Raw genomic sequence first — 20705 nt, 5'->3', positions numbered from 1 at the left:
ACATTTACCACGAAAAGAATTTTCTCTCTCGGAGATCACCGTGCTAGTACCCACTCTGATGGCTCTCCCCTGGACCTTTTCATTTCTCAGGACCCCTCCATCTCTGACATCTTAAAAAAGGAAACCTCCTGCTTTTGGTTTATTTTGTTCTGTGTTTTTAAATCTCTTCATCTTTATACTCCTGCTGCACCTGTTCCTCCACCTCATTGAGAAATTTAGTTTTGGTTCATCAGCCCGCTCCTGACTTCCTTCCATTTCTTGTCTAACGGCTACTTCCTTCTTCACTTCCTTGACCCTCTCGTCAGCATCCTCAGTCCTCCCACTCTCTCATCCCTCATTCTCCTCCCACATCAATACATAAAATCTCCATCCTTGACAAGGCCATGCATCCACTTCCATCACTTTTGCTCCTGGGAAGTTTAAGAATTCTGTAGAAAAACACGTAATTAAAAAGAATAAAACCAGGGGCTGGCCCCGTGGCCGAGTGGTTAAGTTCGCACACTGCTGCAGGTGGCCCAGTGTTTCATTGGTTCGAATCCTGGGCGCAGACATGGCACTGCTCATCAAACCACGCTGAGGCAGCATCCCACATGCCACAACTAGAAGGACCCACAACGAAGAATATACAACTATGTACCAGGGGGCTTTGGGGAGAAAAAGGAAAAAAATAAAATCTTTAAAAAAAAAAGAATAAAACCACACAAAACTGAGAACTGCGTCATTTGGTGCTATCACAAATACTTTATCTCCAACCTCAACTGGGCCTCCAGGATTACTCAACCCATCTTCCACTCACCTCTGATTAAAGTTCTGTTGGGTTCAAGGCTTTGGCTCTCCCTATCCTTCCACTCCATGACCAAGTCACTGACTTTACCAACAAATTTGGGGACACACGGAATTACCTCTCCCACTTTTCCCCCTGACATTTTCAAATATTCACTCTTCCTTACCGCCTCCTCATCCAACTCTAAGAACTTGGTAGCTTTCCTCTTTCCCAAGCTAACTTCTGCACGAGTGACCTCATCCCTGCCTCCTCCTCCTTGAATGTCGCAGATTCGCCTCACTCATTATTGCCTGTTTCTTGGATCTTCAAGCTTCCTCCCATCAGCCAAACGCAGGTTTAGCTTTCTCATGTGATAAACACCACCTTTTTTCCCATTTGCTCTCAAATTCCTTGAAAGGATAGGTTTTCTTTTCATTTTGTTTTGTGTTATGTATTAATTTCTCATCTTTGAGACGGATCTCAATCCACTGACATCTACATTTTGCCCCAATCACTCTACCAATACTATTCTCACTGATATTATTAGAAGCATAAGCTTCAGTTCCAGTTCTAAGGTTCAGTCGCTTTTTCCTGTTTTAACCATATTTGACTTAATTATAGCATTTGTCTCTGCTGTTCTTGAAATGCTCTCTTGTCTTAATTCCTAGGCCATCATTATCTCCTTATTCCTCTCTCATCTCCGTTTCTCCTCAGTTGTTGTTTGCTGTTGTTGTCTGGGGGTCCTTCTTCATCCAACCCTTTAAGGGAAGGTGCTCTTCAGGATTCAGTTCTTTCCCTTCTTGTCATAACACATATGCCCCTAACGAAGCTCACACACATACACACACAGAGGAGAGAGAGAGAGGGATTCATGTGCTAATGGACCCCAAATTCATCATCTCTTTTCCATGACAGAGCTGTAGTATCAACTACTCCTTCTTTCAAGACATCTCACACACAACTCAAACATACCCCCTTTCCTGCAGCCCCTCCATGCCCCAATATGAACTATGTGCTCATTACCTACCACTTAAGAATGATGGGATTTAAGAGACTCAGAAAGTCAACAGCTTACTCATCTCTTATCATATATGCAGGTTTACAGGGAGAGGTTCCTATAGACATTTCTGACATTTAAGCACCTACTGTGTGCCTGTGTGAAGTGGTTTTACAAGGACTGGAACAAGTCTAATCATCACAATAAACCTTAAAAGTCTATGCTATTTCTATCTCCATCGAAAGATGTGGAGACACACTAAAGGGAAGTTCAGAAATTTGCTGAACAAATAAGTGACAGAGAGAGGAATCCCATCCGGCCCGTCTGGCAGCAGAGTTATTCAGCGTGTGATTCAGCCTCCAGGACACGCATGTGCAGCTTCAGTTAAGGAACTGGATGACGGTGGTATAGCCATTCCCTCCTTTGCTCATTAAAATAATAACAACACTAATAATAAAAACAGCAGACTATGTGTATGGAGTGCTCACAGTGTGACAAACAATGCTTCACGTGCTTTATAAGCATTAACTCGTTGACTCCTCACAATAATTCTATGGCATAGGTACTACTATTACGTGGATTTTACAGATGAGGGAAATGAGGTGAAATAGGCTTTAAGCATCTTTTCCATTTTTAAATAGCTTGAGGAAACTGAGCACTAGGCAGTCTGTTCCAAAGCCCGTGTCCTTGACCTCTATACCATACTTTCTTGTTCTTTTAGCACTTTGTCGTGTTTCTGAAAGTAACATTGAATTCTGGTTCCTATGCATCCCTTCTCCCACCAGCATGACCACCAAACCACCTGGCTTTGTCCCAAAAATTAATAGCCCTGCTGTTACAATGCTTATTTTTTTCTTTTCTCCCCTTCCCTGTTTTGGCTGGTTAGTTTATGACAATGTCGGCAAATGTTTTCTTTCTCAGTTCCCCCAAAATCCTACCACATTCTGTTTCATCCTAGATACTCTAATTTTACTGATCTTTTTCACAAGCCACACACTCCCACTACCATCAAAGAAAAAAAAAGAACCACTTGATACCATTACCATTCTCTCCATATAGTCTTTTAAGTTTAGGGGGACTCTATAATTTATTGTTTAAACCAAAGAACCTTTTGAGAGTGGGTGTATGACAATTATGCTAGGACAGCAAGTATGAACTTGACTTGTCCTAGGCAAACAAGGAGGTGTGGGCCCATCACTTCCGACCCCCAGGAGAAGATGCAGCTGCACAATCACAGTGTGGACTGCAGAGATTTCCTAGCTAACAGCTTCCCCGCTGGCAATGACATCATGGCTTCTTCCAATAGCTCTGACTACAGAAGAACTGGAATTCTGCTGGAACCTTCGAATAACAACAAGCACAAAGAAAACAATCTTGCCAAAATTTTAAAACAGAAAATGAAGAATAAAAAAATAAGTTTTAAGGTTCTAAGTCTATTATAACCAATGGCAAGCAGACAGAACTGAATAAAAATGGACTTAAAAGTATTTAGTAATATTTCTTTAAATCAGCAGGGTTTAAAGAACAGAGGCCTTACTTCTTAAAGTCTTTCCAATAAAATCCTCAGTTTAATCTCATTGAAAACACTCATTTTTTGTTAAATAAACATTATCTAATGAACAAAGGATTTTCACAAATCCCTTCATATCTTGTTATTCTCAAGTATAAATTAAAGCTTTTAACTTGCCTTTATAATACAATCTCGATCTCAACCCTCTAACCTTTCTCCATAGCATTTAATACTGTTATTTCTCAAACATAAAGAAGAACCAAATTGCCAAAAAAAAAAAAAGAAGAACACAAAATGAAATCCTGAAGTTCATAATCAGTTAACTTGGTAGTGATCAAGAAATAACTTTTATCTATTCAACCTATTTTTAGGGTTCATTTCTATAGTTTGGCTTGAAACAACGTTGCATTTATCTGAGTCTCAGAAATCGCTATTGGAGAAGATTTTTTTTCATAGGTTGCGAAATGGATAACTAATGGCTATTTAATATCATTGGTTTAAAATAATAACAATATGGGTATATGTGAACATCTCTGGGCATTACATTAATTATAAATTTCTAGGTTCTGTAGTGGCGATAACGTGCATAAAACTCTATTATTTAACAGTGAATTCTAGCTGGAAATCTTAATCCCTTCTCTTTCCTGTCCTGCTGTCTTATATATATGTTGGACATCTGGATGTGAAGAGCAGCAGAAAAATGGCAAAAGCCCGAAGAGAAATTTTGAAGTAGGAAAAGTCTGCCTTTGATGGCTTTTTTGGTTCTTGGAAAAACAACCTCTCTCACTTTTGGGGTCCCAAAACTATCCTCTGTTCCTACAGAAGAAGAAGGGATCTGGTATTCTTATGTGAATTTGGATGAAAACTTGTTCTAATAAGCTAGCACTTCCAGTTTGTATTTACAAGTTTGAACTTTTCAACTCTCTGGTAGATTTAAAAGTCTATCTTCACGTAAAGGAATTCTAAGCACCATTCAAGCAGTGCTGTGATTTTTACAAAGGAGTCCTCCCTCGTCTGCAAACCCATAGCACTCTGAAGACTGGTCCAAAGCCAGTTCGGCTTTAAGGATTTGGCCGTGAGGGACAGACGCTAAGCTAGCCAAGAAGGGTTGCTGGTCTGCAGCCTGTAGATGCTTTACTGATCCCCAGGAAAGGGGGAGATGCGGCTGAAGATTTTAGAAGGCTAGTTCTCAGGAGCCGCACAGCAAGATTCGTGAAAGCCAACATGAGCACCACCCAACTGAGCAAACATCTGTCCAGATGTCTGGGAGGACAGAGGTACCCGATCCTGTCTGTCCCCCTTGCACTCTCTCCTGGACAACCCACTAAATGGATAATCACCTCCTGGTCCAGATACCCTATTATTTACTATCTCATTATAAAGAGTTTATTTTCAAGATCCAGAATTCAGAGAGAGAGAGAGACAAATTAACAGGATTTTCTGCTCCAAACTCCTTCAAGCTTAAAGGTCAAACAGCTATAAAGAAGATTAGGGGTGAAAGAAAGGATTGTAGCCCTGGAGAAGTGTCAGTGGGAGCAAGAGAACCCCAGCCCGTGGAGTATGAGTTCCAAAAACGTGCCATTTATAGTGGGACATGAGGAAAAACTGATGACTGATCCTTGAAAACTAACTGTAACAGAGAAGAGAACAGTGCTTAGTCTCATAGGTTAAAAAATGATGCTAGTAACAGTCCTCTTAATGAGCTGCTTTGCATGTGTGCCTAATCAAACATGCTGTGAAATAATTGTAATGCATATCAGGAAATTTGTGTTAGATTAACATTGCTTTGCAATTTGCTTGATTACAATAATAAATACTCTCCCTCTATGCCCTGAGTCTGATTTGAGAAGTCCCTTATGAAAATCCTGTCACTATGTAGTCTGCAGCTACCATGTTAACGGTAGCTCGATGCTAAAAACATATTCACTTTATAGAGTCGGGAGTTCTCAGCCTTGGCACTACTGATATACTGGACTGGATAATTCTCTGTCATAGGGGCTGCCCTGTGCATTGTTGGATGTTGAGGAGCATCCCTGGCTTCTACCCACTAAATGCCAGTAAGTACACCCCCAGCTCCCAGTTCTGACAAATAAACATGTCTCCAGATATTGCCACATGTAACCATGGGGGGCAAAAGCATCCCAGTTGAGAAACCACGGCTGTAGGATTCTCTACAAACCCTGTCCTCAGGTAACTTATCACTCGTGTGTCACAGTTGCCTTCTTACCAATTAAAAAGCTCATCTAGAACTCTGCTTATAAACAACAACAACAACAACCAATATTCTCATTGAGCAGGATGCCTAAATTCCAACTCCTGCGTGTTTGCAAAAGAGTTTGTCTCTCATCTGGCATCCCTTTAAAAAAAATCTTCATTAAAAAGCTGTAAACGCTACAAAAGTTGCTGTTGGCCCTGAAACAGGGTCTTTACATTTAGCAACGACCTTAGAGACAGGAAAGCAAAAAAGGATCTCATTATATTAGCCAACTAAACTGTTCCATTCTTAAGGAATCAAAGCAGTGCATTAGAAAGAAAACAGTTAAAAGTAATTGTGTAAAGAGTTGTCAGTTATCAATTCTTTGGGAATAAGTGGCTCTGAGACTGTAGCTCATAAAGCACTGAGCAGTCGTATCACAAAGATGCAGAGGCTCTGTTGCTTTTCCTCTGATAAAATATAGGACTTCTAGAAGTATAAAACCCATTAGATTAGGTGGAATTTTTATTTAGTCATTCTCGTCTAGTCATCATAGAGTAGAAAACCAAATCCTTGAGAATTGGATCAAGTACATCCCAACATCCCTTATCATTTGGTATCCACCCAGCACCGTCAAAGTGGTCAAAATAAAATTAGATTTTAAAAATACAAAAGAACTTAGTTGCTCTGTATTGTTTATCTTCAGCCCAGGTTTCTCATCTACTTCTCAACAATAAGAATAAAACAATGGTCAAACGCTTTAGAAGAAAGATTTAAACGTCCCTCAAAAGCATCAGATAATTATCTAAGCCAGAAGCAAGATGTTAGACTAGCAGACTAATGATCTGATCTAGGATGGTAATTCCCATGGTTTCTACGAAGCACCAGCATCAATCATGTAATAAATACGTGGTTTCCATTGGACTCCAGACTGGGTGAAAAAAAAATCTCAGCGGTGAGAAAATTGCCCAAGTTTTCCTGGCATATCAATATGCATGTCCCTTACAGCAAAGCTATTTCTAACATAACACATTTCTAATCTTTCTTTCAAATGCTGTTATATTAATTAATGCCAGAGTAAGCACCAGCGGGGCAAACCTTCATAACTGGACAATAAAGTGATGAGTTCAAATAAGACCCTGTAACTTTGCTTTTGGAATAATTATAGCAGTTTTCCTTTTTTGATCATGCTATTTTACTTCTCTTTAAAAAAATTATACTATAGCTGACTTTTCTACCTCTCCACCTCTCAGATAACTATATTGTGGCTTTCAAACCCCATGTCTCCAGTTTTGATGTGCCCGAGAAGATGCCACCTGACTGTAAGAATGTCTTGGTTGTTTAAACGATTATCTAAATCTTATAGGGAGGGAGATTTTTTTATTTTATTTTTTAAATTATCATATGGAAATTTTTTTCTTTTGGTGTACAGTTCTATGAAGTTCAATAACGTCTGGATTTGAGTAACTAGCACCACAATTAAGATGGAAAACAGTTCCCTCACGCCCCAAAACTCCCTGTGCTACCCCCTTATACTGAGGTTCTCACCGTGCCCATTCCTCTGGCAACCACTGATCTTTTCACTGTCTTTACAGTTTTTCCTTTTCCAGAATATCACTTAGTTGGAATCATACAGTACATCACCTTTTCACACTGGCTTCTCTCACTCTCGCATATCTTGGAGAATCATCCAGTTTTCATTTATCGATATCAATGTGTATTGATACTTTGTTCCTTTTCACTTCTGAATAGTATTCCACTGGATGGGTATATCACAGCTTGTTTATCCATACCCCTGGCAAAGGACATTTGGGTTGTTTTCAGCTTTTGACCATCACAAATAAAGCTTATCTCAACACTCATCTACAGGTTTACGTGCGAACATAAGTTTTCATTTTCTAGGTTATTTAACCAGGAGAAGGATTGCTGGGGCATATGTTAAGTATATGTATAACTTTAAAAGAAGCTACCAAACTATTTTCCAGAATATCTGTACAACTTCACACTTCTACCAGCAATGTATGAGAGTTCCAGCTGCTCCCTGTCCTCATTAGCACTTGGTACAATAGGCTGGCAGTTTTAATCTAAGAATGCTGGAACGACTTTATTAGAAAATATCTTTATCTAGAACGACTTTATTAAAAAATATCTTTATCAATGGTCATAACATAGGATATGCTTCATATAAAGCAGCCAGCATCTCAGTTGGGAAATAGCATTGTTTTATTCTCCAATAAGGTGTTTTGTAGAAAGTACTTTGATCTCGAACAATTGAAATCATAATAAAACGTTTTATTCAATACTATAAGATCTTCTAAAATTGTATTATATAATTTTTTAGGAGAGCTGTAACAGCCCTGAACTAAGTGTTTAATCTTTTTGTATCTATGATAACTATGAAAACATTCTCCATGCTTTTGGGGCTGCTACAAGGACCAGAACCACATTCATTAATTCAACAAATATTTAGTGAGAACTATTATGCTGGGAATAGTTGTGAATAGGACAGATTTGGCTTCTGTGTTCAAGAGGCATATATATATGGAAAAACAATAATCATCAAGTGCATGAATAATTATTCAATCTAAATATGTGCATAGAATCTATTAGCTGGGGATATTTTAGGAGACCTTGTCCTTAGCTTGATCAATGTCAGGGACTCACTCATAGGAAGCGTACTGTACTTTAATTCTGATTTCATAGTAAATAATGAAATTACCAAACGTTTCCGAGAAATTAGTACAAATTAGAAACTAATTGAGGGACTGGCCCGGTGGCGCAGCGGTTAAGTTTGCACATTCCGCTTCTCAGCTGCCTGGGGTTCGCCAATTCGAATCCCGGGTGTGGACATGGCACCGCTTAGCAAAAGCCATGCTGTGGTAGGCGTCCCACGTATAAAGCAGAGGAAGATGGGCACGGATGTTAGCTCAGGGCCGGGCTTCCTCAGCAAAAAAAAAGAGGAGGACTGGCAGGAGTTAGCTCAGGGCTAGTCTTCCTCAAAAAAAAAAAAAGTAATTGAAATATAATATACAAATTGTGAACAAAAACCTCCAATTCCAAGATTCTGAACAAAGCAGACCTAGAATGCAAACAGAAAAAAAAAACCCGAAACTATGAATGGTACTTTAAAATATCAAAATTTGTTTGATAAATGGAGAGAGCATTTGAATGTCGTTGATAGCTATAACTCGGTTCAGCTCTGACTGAGGAATGTCTCCAGGTTCCATTTCCTTCCTTCCTTCTTTCTCAGAATGCTCCCTCTCTTGTCCAGATTCCCAGTTTTTCATCTCATTACTAAGGATCATACCAGGGTTCTTATTTTCTATTTCCTCTGGATTGCCAGCTCTGGAATATATCTGCAGTTTCCCAGTGGAAGACAACAGCCCATGAGGAACTGGATTCATCCCCATCACAGACTCCTAATTCACTGTACCCCAGCCCCTCGGCTGGGTCATCCAGAGAGGGAATCAGACATTAATAGCTCATTTGTGATTCACTAAGGAAAGGATAATATGCCAGAACCATCCTTTCCGCATGCACTTAACATTGCTCCCTTCAGTAAAATGCAGTCTATTACCCGAAAGCCCTGTGAAATTTGCAGGGAATTGAAAACCTCATGCTTATACAAAAGGCTGAGTCCTTTCCTAAGAGTCAGGCAAGTAACTCAAAGAGTTCAACTGCTAACAAGATTCTTCAGAAATGAAACTGACTGAACATAATCAGTTCACCCTAATTGATTGCATACAGTTTTATTACATAACTGATGGTTTTAAACCTCCAGCCAATTAGTTTGTCAAACAGAGGTTAAATTCTTGACTGGTTTATTCAAGCTAAATTTAGGCAGGATTTACAATACAACCTGCCTTATCCAGGGAGCCTAAAATGTACTCTTTATAACAAATGAAATTAGCAAGGACTTCCCTATAACCAAAAAGGAAAAAGACAGAGAAATTCCAAGACATTAACTCTGGGTTTTATTTGACCTGGTGCAATTCCTCTGCTGCACAGTCACCTAATTTTTCAGATCTTTTGAACTATTTTTATGGTTGGTGTTGGTAATGCTGCATTTGAAATTATTAAATTAGAATGAAGCAAATTCAGTTTATTTGGCTTGCTGTATTAATTCAGAGGAATCTCTTAGGCTGTCTGAGTTATCGTCTCCACTCCTTCACAGATTTCACCAACTTCTAATGTTTGGCAGAGACTTAAATCTGTCTGAAGACTCCAGCACTTATTTCTGAGCATGTTCCTCACGGTGCAGCCAAGACACTTGAAATAATTAAAATTTTAATTGGATAAGGCAAAGTCTTACCCTTAAACTGAGCAGCTAGAGAAATAGATCAATTAAACACTTTTTACCGAGTACTTGTGCATTCAGCCTTAAGTCAAGACAAACGAGGTACAAAAGAAGGGTCGGACAGAGGGGAGAGGCAGAATTCACCATTGCAGTGTCCAGGCTAGGGCTAAAATGTTGCATTAGGGAAATTTTTACAAACTAATTGTTCCTTCAACTTATGTGAAGTATTTTATAGAGCAGGGCCAGCAAACTTTATCTGTAAGGAACCAGATAAATTTAATTACTTTAGGCTTTGCAGGCAAAGAGGTAAAATCAAGGATATTATGTGCATACTTACATAATAAGAGAGAAACAAATTTCCACAATTTTTTACTGATGAAATTAAAAACTTTTATCAGATTTACCATATCTCAACGTAATTAGCATGAGTAATTGCTATATATTTTATCTTCTAAGACTTCAATAAAGAATAGAGAATTCACATGTACCAAATTTTCTCTAGGACTTGGAATTATTAGAAATCTATTTTTTGCTTGGAGTTGCTTCCAATTAAATAAGTATTGATTACTTACTATAAATTTCCTGGAATTTGTGCTGGGTGATGAGGATATAAAGAGAAATGGCCCTCTACCCTTAAAGCACTAAAACTCAAGAGGAGACAGGCAAATAGACAAAGTACAATAACGATATGTGATGTGTGCTGCAATAAAAGTATGTAGACAGTGCTACATGAACATTTACATAAAATGCTACATAAACACACAGAAGGAAGACCTATGAAAATACAGTTGAAAGTTTTTCTAAAAAGGTATATTTCTCTTCTTGCAGTCTTAGTAATAAGGACATGGAGTCTTCAGAATATTTAACTGACCAAGAATCCCTGTGTTGTTTCTGATCCACTTTCAGTGTACAGCTTTACAGAGGTGGGCGTTCCAGGTAATTTGCCTGAATTTTCCAAAAGGACCATAAGGATATAGTCAAGAAGTATTTGATTTGCATGTAATTACTGTATCGATCACAATAAATTTTCTTTTCTCCTGACAATTAAGATTCTGATCATTTAAGGCCTCTAGTTAATGGAGAATTTTCCCTAGCAGTCTCAAGAATTAAAAGAAGGATTGACAAAATCAAATAAATGAATGGCAAAAACCCAGATTAGTCAATACAAATCCAAGCCAGAAGAAAGAGGTGGGAAAACTTTAATATTGTTATTTTTTTATCTTTCAAACTAGTGTACTATACCATAAGTTATAAACCACCAAAGCTGCACACTTCTTTTATAAATTCAGAAGGGAAGCAAAGGCTCATGTCCCCTTTCTCCCAAGGAGGCCTGTGGTGAACTAAGACCTAACATGTGGCAACATGCCTGACTGACGAAGTACTGAAGAATCTCATAACCTTTTCCTCTTCAGATGTCAATCAGATGATGAGTGTAGCATCTCCTGGTACTACACCAAAAGGATGCAGATGGCCCACCTTTGGTTTTAATTCCTGGAAAGCTTATCTGGAAATAAACATACATACAAGGGTCTAGAAGTCAAGGTGCTCTGCTGCCTCTGAGGAATGTGGGCTATTCACATCTCTGCTCTAGTGATCCTAGTTTGGTGGATGCCTGGTACATTTCCAAAAAGTTATTTCTACCTCAGAGTCGTGCTAGCCAAGCCAATAGTGACGGGACACAGTAGTAACCAAATGAGAAATGATACGTCTTCTACCTTTCTTTAACCCTCCCAATATTCACTTCAGTCAATCAGCACCTTTAGAAAGGGAGTTTACTTCACAACCCCTTCTAGCAAGGAGTCTATTTTCTAGATAGGTAGATAAGACATAGACACTCATGAAACTAAGAGACCCTTCCAAATAATACACTGTCCAAAAGTACAGAGACTTCAAGAAACATAAAATGTTTAGTTGTACTGCAAAGGGATGTGGTATCTGAAGAGGAGGCCAGGGTCTTGTGATGGAGCTTAGATCACAAAGCATATCAGATGTTATGCTAGTCAACTGAGATTTTATTCTGTAAAATAAAAGGAAGCCAGTTAACAGTTCTATGCTGACACTTGCCTGATCAGAGTTGCATTTTAGAAAGAGCACTTCTTCCTTGTGTAGACTGTAGAATTACAGAGGTTTGGAGAATTAAAAGGGAAAACACTATTTACTGCTATAGCTCAGGTAAAGGCTTACACCAAGGCAGTAGTGAGAAAATGGAAAAGAGGATGCATTTAACAGCTATTAAGAAGACAGACTAGGCAAGCCTTTGTGACTGAATGCAGGAAGGGGCTGAGTGGGCAAAGCTGCCAAGATGCCTACTCATTTGGGAGACTGGATAGAGGGTGGAGGTCTGAAGACAAGGCATTCTAAAACAGGTAGAATGAAGATGACTAGGTTTGATACCAGCTCAACCCAAGGTGACATAAAAGAAGCCATACTGAAGAAAAGAAACCATATTGTAACTTTAAATGACTTCTGACTAACTAGCCCAGACACGCCCTGTAGATTTTGTGGCCCCTCCCAGCTACTTTAAGATGATAACTTTGTTCTTTTGAGTTCCTTAGGAATGTGATGACCCCCAGGCAGAGAGCCTATGCTGATAGCCATCATCAAAGACAAATGAAAGATCAGAGTATAGAGTGTTGCTCCATTCTCTGATGCATATCCAGTAAACAAAGTACTATCAGGAACGGGGACCAGATGTCTACCCTACCCAGAGACCAGCCACCTCCCCCATCTGGAGACCAGCCCCGTAGATAACTGGCCTGTAGTCTTTATTCTCAGAGAGATGGTTCTTTCAGACATGAGTTGGCCATCTTTCCCCTTGCTAGCAAGCTGTAATAAAGTCCTTTTTCTCCTACCACCTTGCCTCCTGACTATTGGCATGTCTTGTGGCAAGCAGACAACCCCCTTGGGCGGTAGCAGGTAGATAGTTCCTTGGATATTCAGATCTGGAAGGTGAGGATGAGTCTAGAACAGAGGTAGAGATTTGGGACCTGGGATTTAAAGGTCAAGGCATTGATAAAATCAGGAAGGGGAAAAAAGAAGAAAAGGAGAAGATGGTTAATGATAAAACTTTAGAAATCACTAACATTGGAGGTATGGGTGAGGACTCAAATGGAGACTACAAGGAAGAGGCAATGGTTGGCACAGTGGTGGTTCCAAAATTTCTATTTGGAAAGGACTCAGACCAACAATCAGGTCAGAAGGGGGCTTGAACATTCGTTTGCATAGTACTTGAGACAAGAATAGAGAAAATTCAATTGTCCATGTCCAAGATAGGAGGTGCTGCTGGGCATTGCATTCCCACCCCAGTCCCACCTTTCAACTACTCTAGTACTGAGAAGGGGCATATTGCCTTGGAAACTAAAGAAAGTTGGAATTTTAAGAATCAGGGAGCAGACTCAGAGTCAAATTCCCCAAAGATCGTTTAGATAAGAAGAAAATATCCAGTCAGTTTTGCAATTGTTGATGTTGCCAGTGCAATTTCAGTGAAGTAATGGGGGAAGAAGCCGCAATGCAATGGGGAGAGACTGAATGAGAAGTAAGGAAGAGTCAATGAGGGCACACTTTTCTTTATAGGAGTCTGACTGCGAAAAGACGAAGAAGTGTATGGCAGTAGTCATAGGGGGATGCGGGGTCAAAGGGCCTCAAGAGTAGTTTGAAGACACAGGTAGAGACCCTGTCTCAGAGCTACTCCTCAGAACCCCTTATGATAGGCCTGCAATGCCTGCAGCACAAATTGATGGCTGCCCTTCTCCAGAAAATGTCTCTCCCATAGGGCCCCATTTCCATCTAAAAGTCCACTTTGAAACATTCATTTAGTTGGGCCTTAAAGGCTTTTTACTGGCAGCAAGTTTCTATTAAAGTGCAAATACCCAAGTAACAACTGGAAATGAGGCCAGGATAGAGGCTGGAAGTAGAAAGGGGAAGTGAGAAGGCCAATACCAAAGAAAATCTTTGCCTGCCTCACAGTTTTGCCTGAGTTGGCCCTGAATTCAATCACTAGTAATAACAGAAAATTACTTGTGTTCCAATGGGCAAAGAACACTGAATAAACACAGGAGCTGGTTAGCTGAAGTTATCCTCCATGCCCGGCATAGAGAGAGACATCATACATAGATTATCAATTTCTAACAACCATTCAACTTAATAAACAATACTAATTTGGATCAAAATTAAATCTATTAGGTGATACAGATAGCACTTAAAAACGTTAAATGCTCCTGGGTCAAACTTATAGGGATCAATTGTAATTTTCCCTAATTACAATCATAGAAGTGAAGTAAGGATGTGGGGAAACCTAAGTCGGACAGTGGTTACCAGGTGACTCTCGAAGAGGAGCAGAATATGCCTCCCCTAAAAATGCCACTTTAGCATATTGATTATTTTGAGCTGAAGAAAATTGAGAAGTAGCAGATACAATAAAAGCTCTCTGCATTCCCCCATTTGCCTAAAAACAGGACATAAATTTGTAAAGATGTCTCCTCTCCCCTCTCTACCAGGAAGGATTCAAGTTAACTGCCAGAGACTAGACCCTGGTCAGCCCAGAGATGGTACCAGAGGAATCTACATGACAAACTTGATGAAGTAACCCTTACCTACCATTAGTTTCTCCATATATTTATCTTGCCCAAATTTGCCACCCCTAAAAACTCAGAGTATCTTTCTTTTGTCTTGTCACTTCTCCACACAATTATTGCTCTTTGCTAAGGTGATATATAAGCTGAAGTTCTAACCACCCTTTTGAGTTACTCATTACTGTGTATTCCCATGTGTACGCACAATGTACACATTAATAAACTTCTGTTTGTTTTTCTCTCGTTAATCTGTCTTTTGTTGGTCTAATTTGCAGAATCCCAGCCAGTGAATCCAAGATGGGTAGAATGTTTTCTTCCCCCACACGTTCTTCTCTTGATATTTCTTCAACAATTGAAACAACTCACTGGTGTTCATGTCTCTCGCCATTCCCGTCCCAAGTTCTCTTTTCTCTGTTCATAGATCCACAGGAACAATGTTGTTCCCTCATATAGGGAAGGCAGGTTGTTCACAATTTACATATGCCCAACATATAATGTCCCTATGTGCATGTGAGCACCTGGAAAAAACACTTCCAATATGTCTAAGAGGTACTGCAGCCCCAAGAAGGACCTTCCTCTCTACTTCCATGGAATGTCCTTTCCCATCCCTGTCAAAGACAACTTCACACACCATCTCTAATTCTCACCTCACTCCAGGATTGGTCTGTGGCAGAAAATTAGTAGCACAATAAGTAAAAGTGGGAGGAGAAGGAGGAGGGGGAGGAGCACGGGGAGGAGGGGGAGGAGTCATAAAACACAAGAAATCATTTTTTATCTATTCAATCACTGATACTCCTTTAGACCCCAGAGTCTGTCCCATTTCACCACATATCCATGCATGCCTTCTCTCTATAGTCCCATCCCAGGCCAAAGTCTTATAATGAAATGCCTAGGAAAGTGTGAATCTGATTCTCCTCTGAAATAAAAATGAATTTTACTTCAATTCTTTGAAAGTCAAGGAAGTACTTTTAGTTCTTTCATGTGACATTGCTTTTCTCTAAAGCAGGAGTTGACCCCAGGACCCTGGCTTGTGGGTCTGAACTATGGCTGAGTTGCTGTAAGTTGAATCCTCAAAATTATTGAAAGAAACTGAAGATTCGTATGCTAACCAAACTTTGCATAGACTGGAAAAATAATGTTGACACATAGATTCCTACCTTTTTTAAGATTTACATAGCTGCATGGTAATTACTAAAACATGTTCCTTTAAAAGAATTGCCGAATATATAATAGCTTTATGTCAACATATTTTTCCAATATTGATAAATTGCAGGAGTTAGGAGACTTAGAAAAAGTTCCTAGGTCCCACCACCTGGGACGAGAGAAACTTCCTGAGACCACTGGAGCAGAAACCACAGTAGCCTTTGTATCGAGAGGCAGAACTCTTCCTACAGGGAAAAGAATCATTGTAACACATAGTGTTCAGAAACTAGCGAAATATTAGAAAAATACTGTGTTTATGGAACATCACGATTAAAATAGGCTTTTGTTCACTGACTGGAAATTTGCCTAATATTTTTAACATATTTGTGTGAAAACACAGCCCACATTGTAAATAACCAGCTTTTGGAAATCAATTCATCTTGAGTTTGGAATAGCCAGTATAATTACAGTTAATAAATGCACTTATGACAAGCTCTTTTTCTGGGTACGACATATACAGGTGAGACACTCTTTTTAATTTCAGCATGACTGGGAAATCAGATATTCTAGCTAAGAAATAGGAATGATAAAAAGTTATTTTGGGACGTAAAATTTAAGAATTGAAATTAACTTCAGAAATCATCATCCTTATTCAACACCCTTATTTTATAGATCTGAATATGGAGGACAAATCTTCCTGCAGTGTATAAGTCTCCCGTGGAATCAGTGACAGGTCTGTTTAAATTTTTTCCATAAATTTAAATAAAATTAAACACAGTTAACAATCAAGTATCACATTTTTATTTTATCCATTTTTGAAATCACTTTGGAATCTTCATGCCTGAGATCCTTCTTGAAGAACAGGAGTCTACATTGCGCTTTATCTGTACAGTCATGCATCGCTTAATGATGGGGATACATTTTAAGAAATGCGTCCTTAGGCGATTTTGTCATTGTGTGAACATCATAGAGTGTACTTACACAGACCCAGATGTCATAGCCCACTACACACCTAGCTATATGACACTAATCTTATGGGACCACAATCATATGTGTGGTCTGTCATTGACCAAAATGTCAACACATGATTACTCATGAATCTTTCCTATGCAAAGAAAGGCATGAATCCTATTTCATTTTTAAATTTCCTTTTCATTTCTCTAAAGAGTGTTTTGCCACCATTGGTCTGAGCTTCAGGCCAAACTCATCAAATATATATCTATTATTAATACTATTATTTAAAATGAGAGTATTTATTGAATATGCACACTATACTAGGCACTAAGCTTCCGTGATTTATTTACTCATCACAACAACCAGATGAGAAAAGTGTCATTAAATTAAAAATGAGAAAAGTGGGGCTAGGAGCAAGTGACTTGCCCAGGATACAGAGCTGGTAAGTCACCCAGATGGGGCCTCAGCTCATACCTTTCTGAGTTGACTATGAACTGCCACCCTACAATAACCAATTCCTTAAAAGGTTGTTGGACACCTCTGCATGCCACTTCAAATCCTCTTGGTTCCATCTTTTATTCCAGCCACTGATGTAGCTCTCAGTTCCATGCAGGAGAAAGCTGACAGTGCCTTGCTTTCTGCCCCCGGGCTTCTCTGATGCTACTGCATGAGATGAACCACTTAGCATGCATACATGTGCAATCAGGAAGTGTTGGAGTTGAGGCTGTCTTTGACCAATTAGAGACATGAATCTATTTCTTCTCTTTTTGCCCATGGGCAGTATTGAGATACATTTCATAAGGGTCCTGAGAAAGCCTCACAGGATCAAGCATCTCCTATAGGCATCTTAAGTTGCTTTCTCTCCTTTGTTTCATTACTGCTGTCCCCAACTCCCGCTCCCTGGGGCCACCTCCCAAATAAATAACCTATGTGCAAACTTTATCTCAGGCGTTTCTTTCAGTGGCATCCAGAATAAGAAGAGGCCACTTCCCCCACCATCTGAAACCATCTTGTCTCTACTCCTGAGCTTTATATTGCTAATATGCAACAGCTAACATATTTTATCTGAAGAGGAAATCCCCTGTCTCTGATGGACCTGACTTCTTCATTTCCTGTGAATAGCAGAGCTATCTCCATCTGTAGGGTCTCAGGACCGCATTGAGAATATTTGTCTACCTCTGCTGGAAGCCCTTCTGATTAGTCAGGCTCCTTGAGTTGGAAACATAAGGATTTATAATGAAAAAGAATCACACAGTAAAAACAGAAAGAATGAAAAGAAAACAAACCAATAAAGAACCTATCCTATCATAACATTTGAGATTCTGGTATTTGCTGGCTTTGGAGGGAGTTCAAAATAAATGAAAGAAATGTGTATTTTATTAAATGCTAATATTTAGAAGATGTGGCGGTGGGGGGGGGGAGGAAAGATAAATGCTTCCAATCATATTTGCAAATATGAGTTGTCTTCTAGCCCTTTCAAAATGGTTAGATGTTTGCCTTGCATTTGAGCCACCTACTCAGTTTTGGAAGTAACTCCTGGGACCATCCAGAAAATTGTCTGAGGAGTAGCAAAGTTGCACGTGCATCCAACCAACGGAGATGGGCACCACACTGTGCTCTCAGCCTGGGCTGTAACACAATAATGAACCCTTTCGAGCCAAGTTGCAGCTGCCCATCCGACTTCCTCCACAGGAAGAGCCTATTGCTTCTGACCCCACATAGATCTGCCTGTAATAAACCCTATCTGTCCCTTGCAACATCTGCTATTGTTAACATGATCTCTGTTTGTCTTGAAGTATAAATAGGCCCCAAATTTCAAGAGTTCAGAATACACTGAACCGTAAGAGCATAGCTTCCTCCTTTTCTTCTTGGTAAGAGCCTTATCCCTCTCTGGGGTTTTGGAACTCATTTTAAGAACAACAACGAAATAAAGTGGAGAGGAAGAAGATTTGAGAGGATCAGGAGTACTCAAAGGGGTCAGAAATGAAGAGTTTCCCCTGCTTTTGTTTTTCCTATGTTTGCAGTGACCCATGTTGACTGTCCCTTTGAGCCATTTTCTGTATTCTCTTTTCTCTACACTAAAGTTAAGAGTTTGGGGCAAGAGAAAAAACTAATTTTTTTATTAATTAGCACCCAAAGTGTTTTGCAATGTTCAAATTTACCAACTTTTTATTTTGCCTGAGCAAGTCACTTTCTTGTTCCTTATAATTAACGTGCTTGTTTTCAAGACAAGAAAGCAGGGCAGCATGGGTCCTTTCCTCTGTCGTAGAGTATCGGCAGAGAGCAGACATTGAGGTCCAACAGCCCCAGATCCCCAGCCTAGACTTGCCATTAGGTAAATTGACTCCACTCCTCTGCACCTCAATTCACTCGTCTATGCAATGGATGAAATGAGTAATTATTTCATAATACTGTTAAAGTAGTAAATGAAATAATGCATGTGAAATGTTTGGTAAGTGTCTTTAATAAATATGAGATGATCGTGATTTTCCAGCAGATCTGACTTTGTCTTCCAATGTGACTCAGAGGGTCTTCCAGTCCAGTTATGGGAACTCCCTCATAGAGGAATCAGTTCTATACGTGTCTGCAGCTAAGGGGTCAAAACAGACAAAATGCTTAGAAGTGTCGCCTAGCAGGTTGTAAGCACTTGATCCATGTTAGCTATTCATCACCATCATTATTAATGTGTCATTAGTAATTTACAGTTATCCTTATTGTAATCGGTTGACTGAATGAGCTGGACTCAGCAGGTGCAAGAGAGGAAATTTAGTCTTTCTAACCATTTCTCATTTAAACTCATGCTGACAAATGATTTTTCTCAGATCCTGGATGAAACCCTAGGTAGATGACATAGCTTTTCTGATCACTTTCACATATCAAAAGTTCTAGTCCAATCCAATGCAAAACTTAAATCTTTTTGAAAACGTCTTCCTTGCCTCAGTTGGGTCTACCTCAACCTGAGAAATCTGTGATAGGAAAAACTGTGGTTGGCTTTGCACCATTTCCCCACCTTGATTCCTCCTCCTCTGCTGGCTACAAAGCCTCTGGTTCTCCAGAGCTGAGCTTAGGATCTCGAGTGGAGAGAGGGAAGAGCAATATAGGACAGAAGAAGAGGTCTTCCTTGACTGAGACATTCATAATCTGGCATTGATGTCCTCTGAGTAGTGCAGATGTCTAAAACTGACTCTTTTTGAGTCAGGCCCTCCTGTGAATTCCACAGAGATTTACATGAAGGATCTGCAGTTGCCTGCCTGACATGGGTGACGTCTGTTCCTGCTAGCTGCTTAAGATGAATCTGGTAGCCCCTGCTGTCCAGTATTTACCCCTCACTTGAGATCACCTCATACCTCTTGAATGTGTCTCTGTTAAAATGATACATGACATAGTCCCCTAAAAGCTCCATTCCTGGTTCACTGTTGGACAGACATACTTGCGCAGCAAGCTGGGAAGTGGAAAGCTCTTCAGCACAAGTCGCTTCAGCCGGTCTCTTACCTGTAGAGTCTTCTTCACGTCTAAGACAACAGTCTCTGTCTGTAAACATCTCCTCATGATGCCTTAAAAACAAACTCACTTGGAGAAAGCAATGAGGGTGAGCACTACACTCTGCCCCTCTGTGAGAAGAGATGGAGAATTCACAGCACATTGAAAATTGTCCACAATATCATCCCCAGAACAGTCCTCTTCCACTTCCCAATGAATTCTCATCTTCTCTTACATACTTTGGAGGTACATGAAGGGCTGGGTAGGCAAGGCTGCGTCAGGTTTTAGCCACATCTTTTGCAAGATCAACATAGACTGTCATAGTCTGAACTGTCTAACACAGTAGCCACTCACCACATGTGGCTATGTAAGTTTAATTTTAATTAATCACAACAAAGTACAATGAAATTCAGTTCCTCAATCTACTAGCCACATTTCAAGTGTTCTATACCCACATGTGGCTAGTGGCTGCCATATTGGATAGCACAGACACAGAAAATTTCCATCATTGCTGAAAGTTCCATGGACAGAGCCTGAACTCTGGAAACTCACTTTAGAAGGTAAAGGTTTTCTCATCTATAATTTTGTTCTCAAGCCTTGGAGCCTCTTCTGAAGCTACAGTACAAGATGAAATTTCACATTTACCAGTTTTCTTCTTTTACATAATCAGTAAGTAGATAGATTTTGACATCTGGGTTCTGGACCAGGGATGTGTCAAAGCAAATGAATATAAGATCGTTTTTCACAATGCTAAAATATTAGATAAAATGGAAATTATTAGAGTTCTTATGCTCAA

The 20705-nt window shown here is 39.6% G+C and overlaps 1 protein-coding gene across 12 annotated transcripts in view; it reads right to left on the bottom strand.

The window, feature by feature from the left end:
* Positions 1 to 20705, bottom strand: part of PKHD1 (PKHD1 ciliary IPT domain containing fibrocystin/polyductin) — a 412643-nt gene that overhangs the window by 63372 nt on the left and 328566 nt on the right. The window contains exon 60 of one of the 12 annotated variants that reach the window (XM_046639703.1): positions 1793 to 3101. The exons of the other annotated variants lie outside the window; for them this stretch is intronic. Within the exon in view, the coding sequence (XP_046495659.1) occupies positions 3073 to 3101 (29 nt within the window). The 3' untranslated portion in view covers positions 1793 to 3072. Of the gene's footprint in view, positions 1 to 1792; positions 3102 to 20705 lie in introns of those variants that run through there. 12 annotated transcript variants of the gene reach the window in all.

Source organism: Equus quagga, chromosome 15 (assembly GCF_021613505.1).
Source record: "Equus quagga isolate Etosha38 chromosome 15, UCLA_HA_Equagga_1.0, whole genome shotgun sequence".
Taxonomy (NCBI): Eukaryota; Metazoa; Chordata; class Mammalia; order Perissodactyla; family Equidae; genus Equus; species Equus quagga.
Note: the sequence above shows the minus strand (reverse complement) of the source record. Positions and strands in the feature narration are given on the sequence as shown.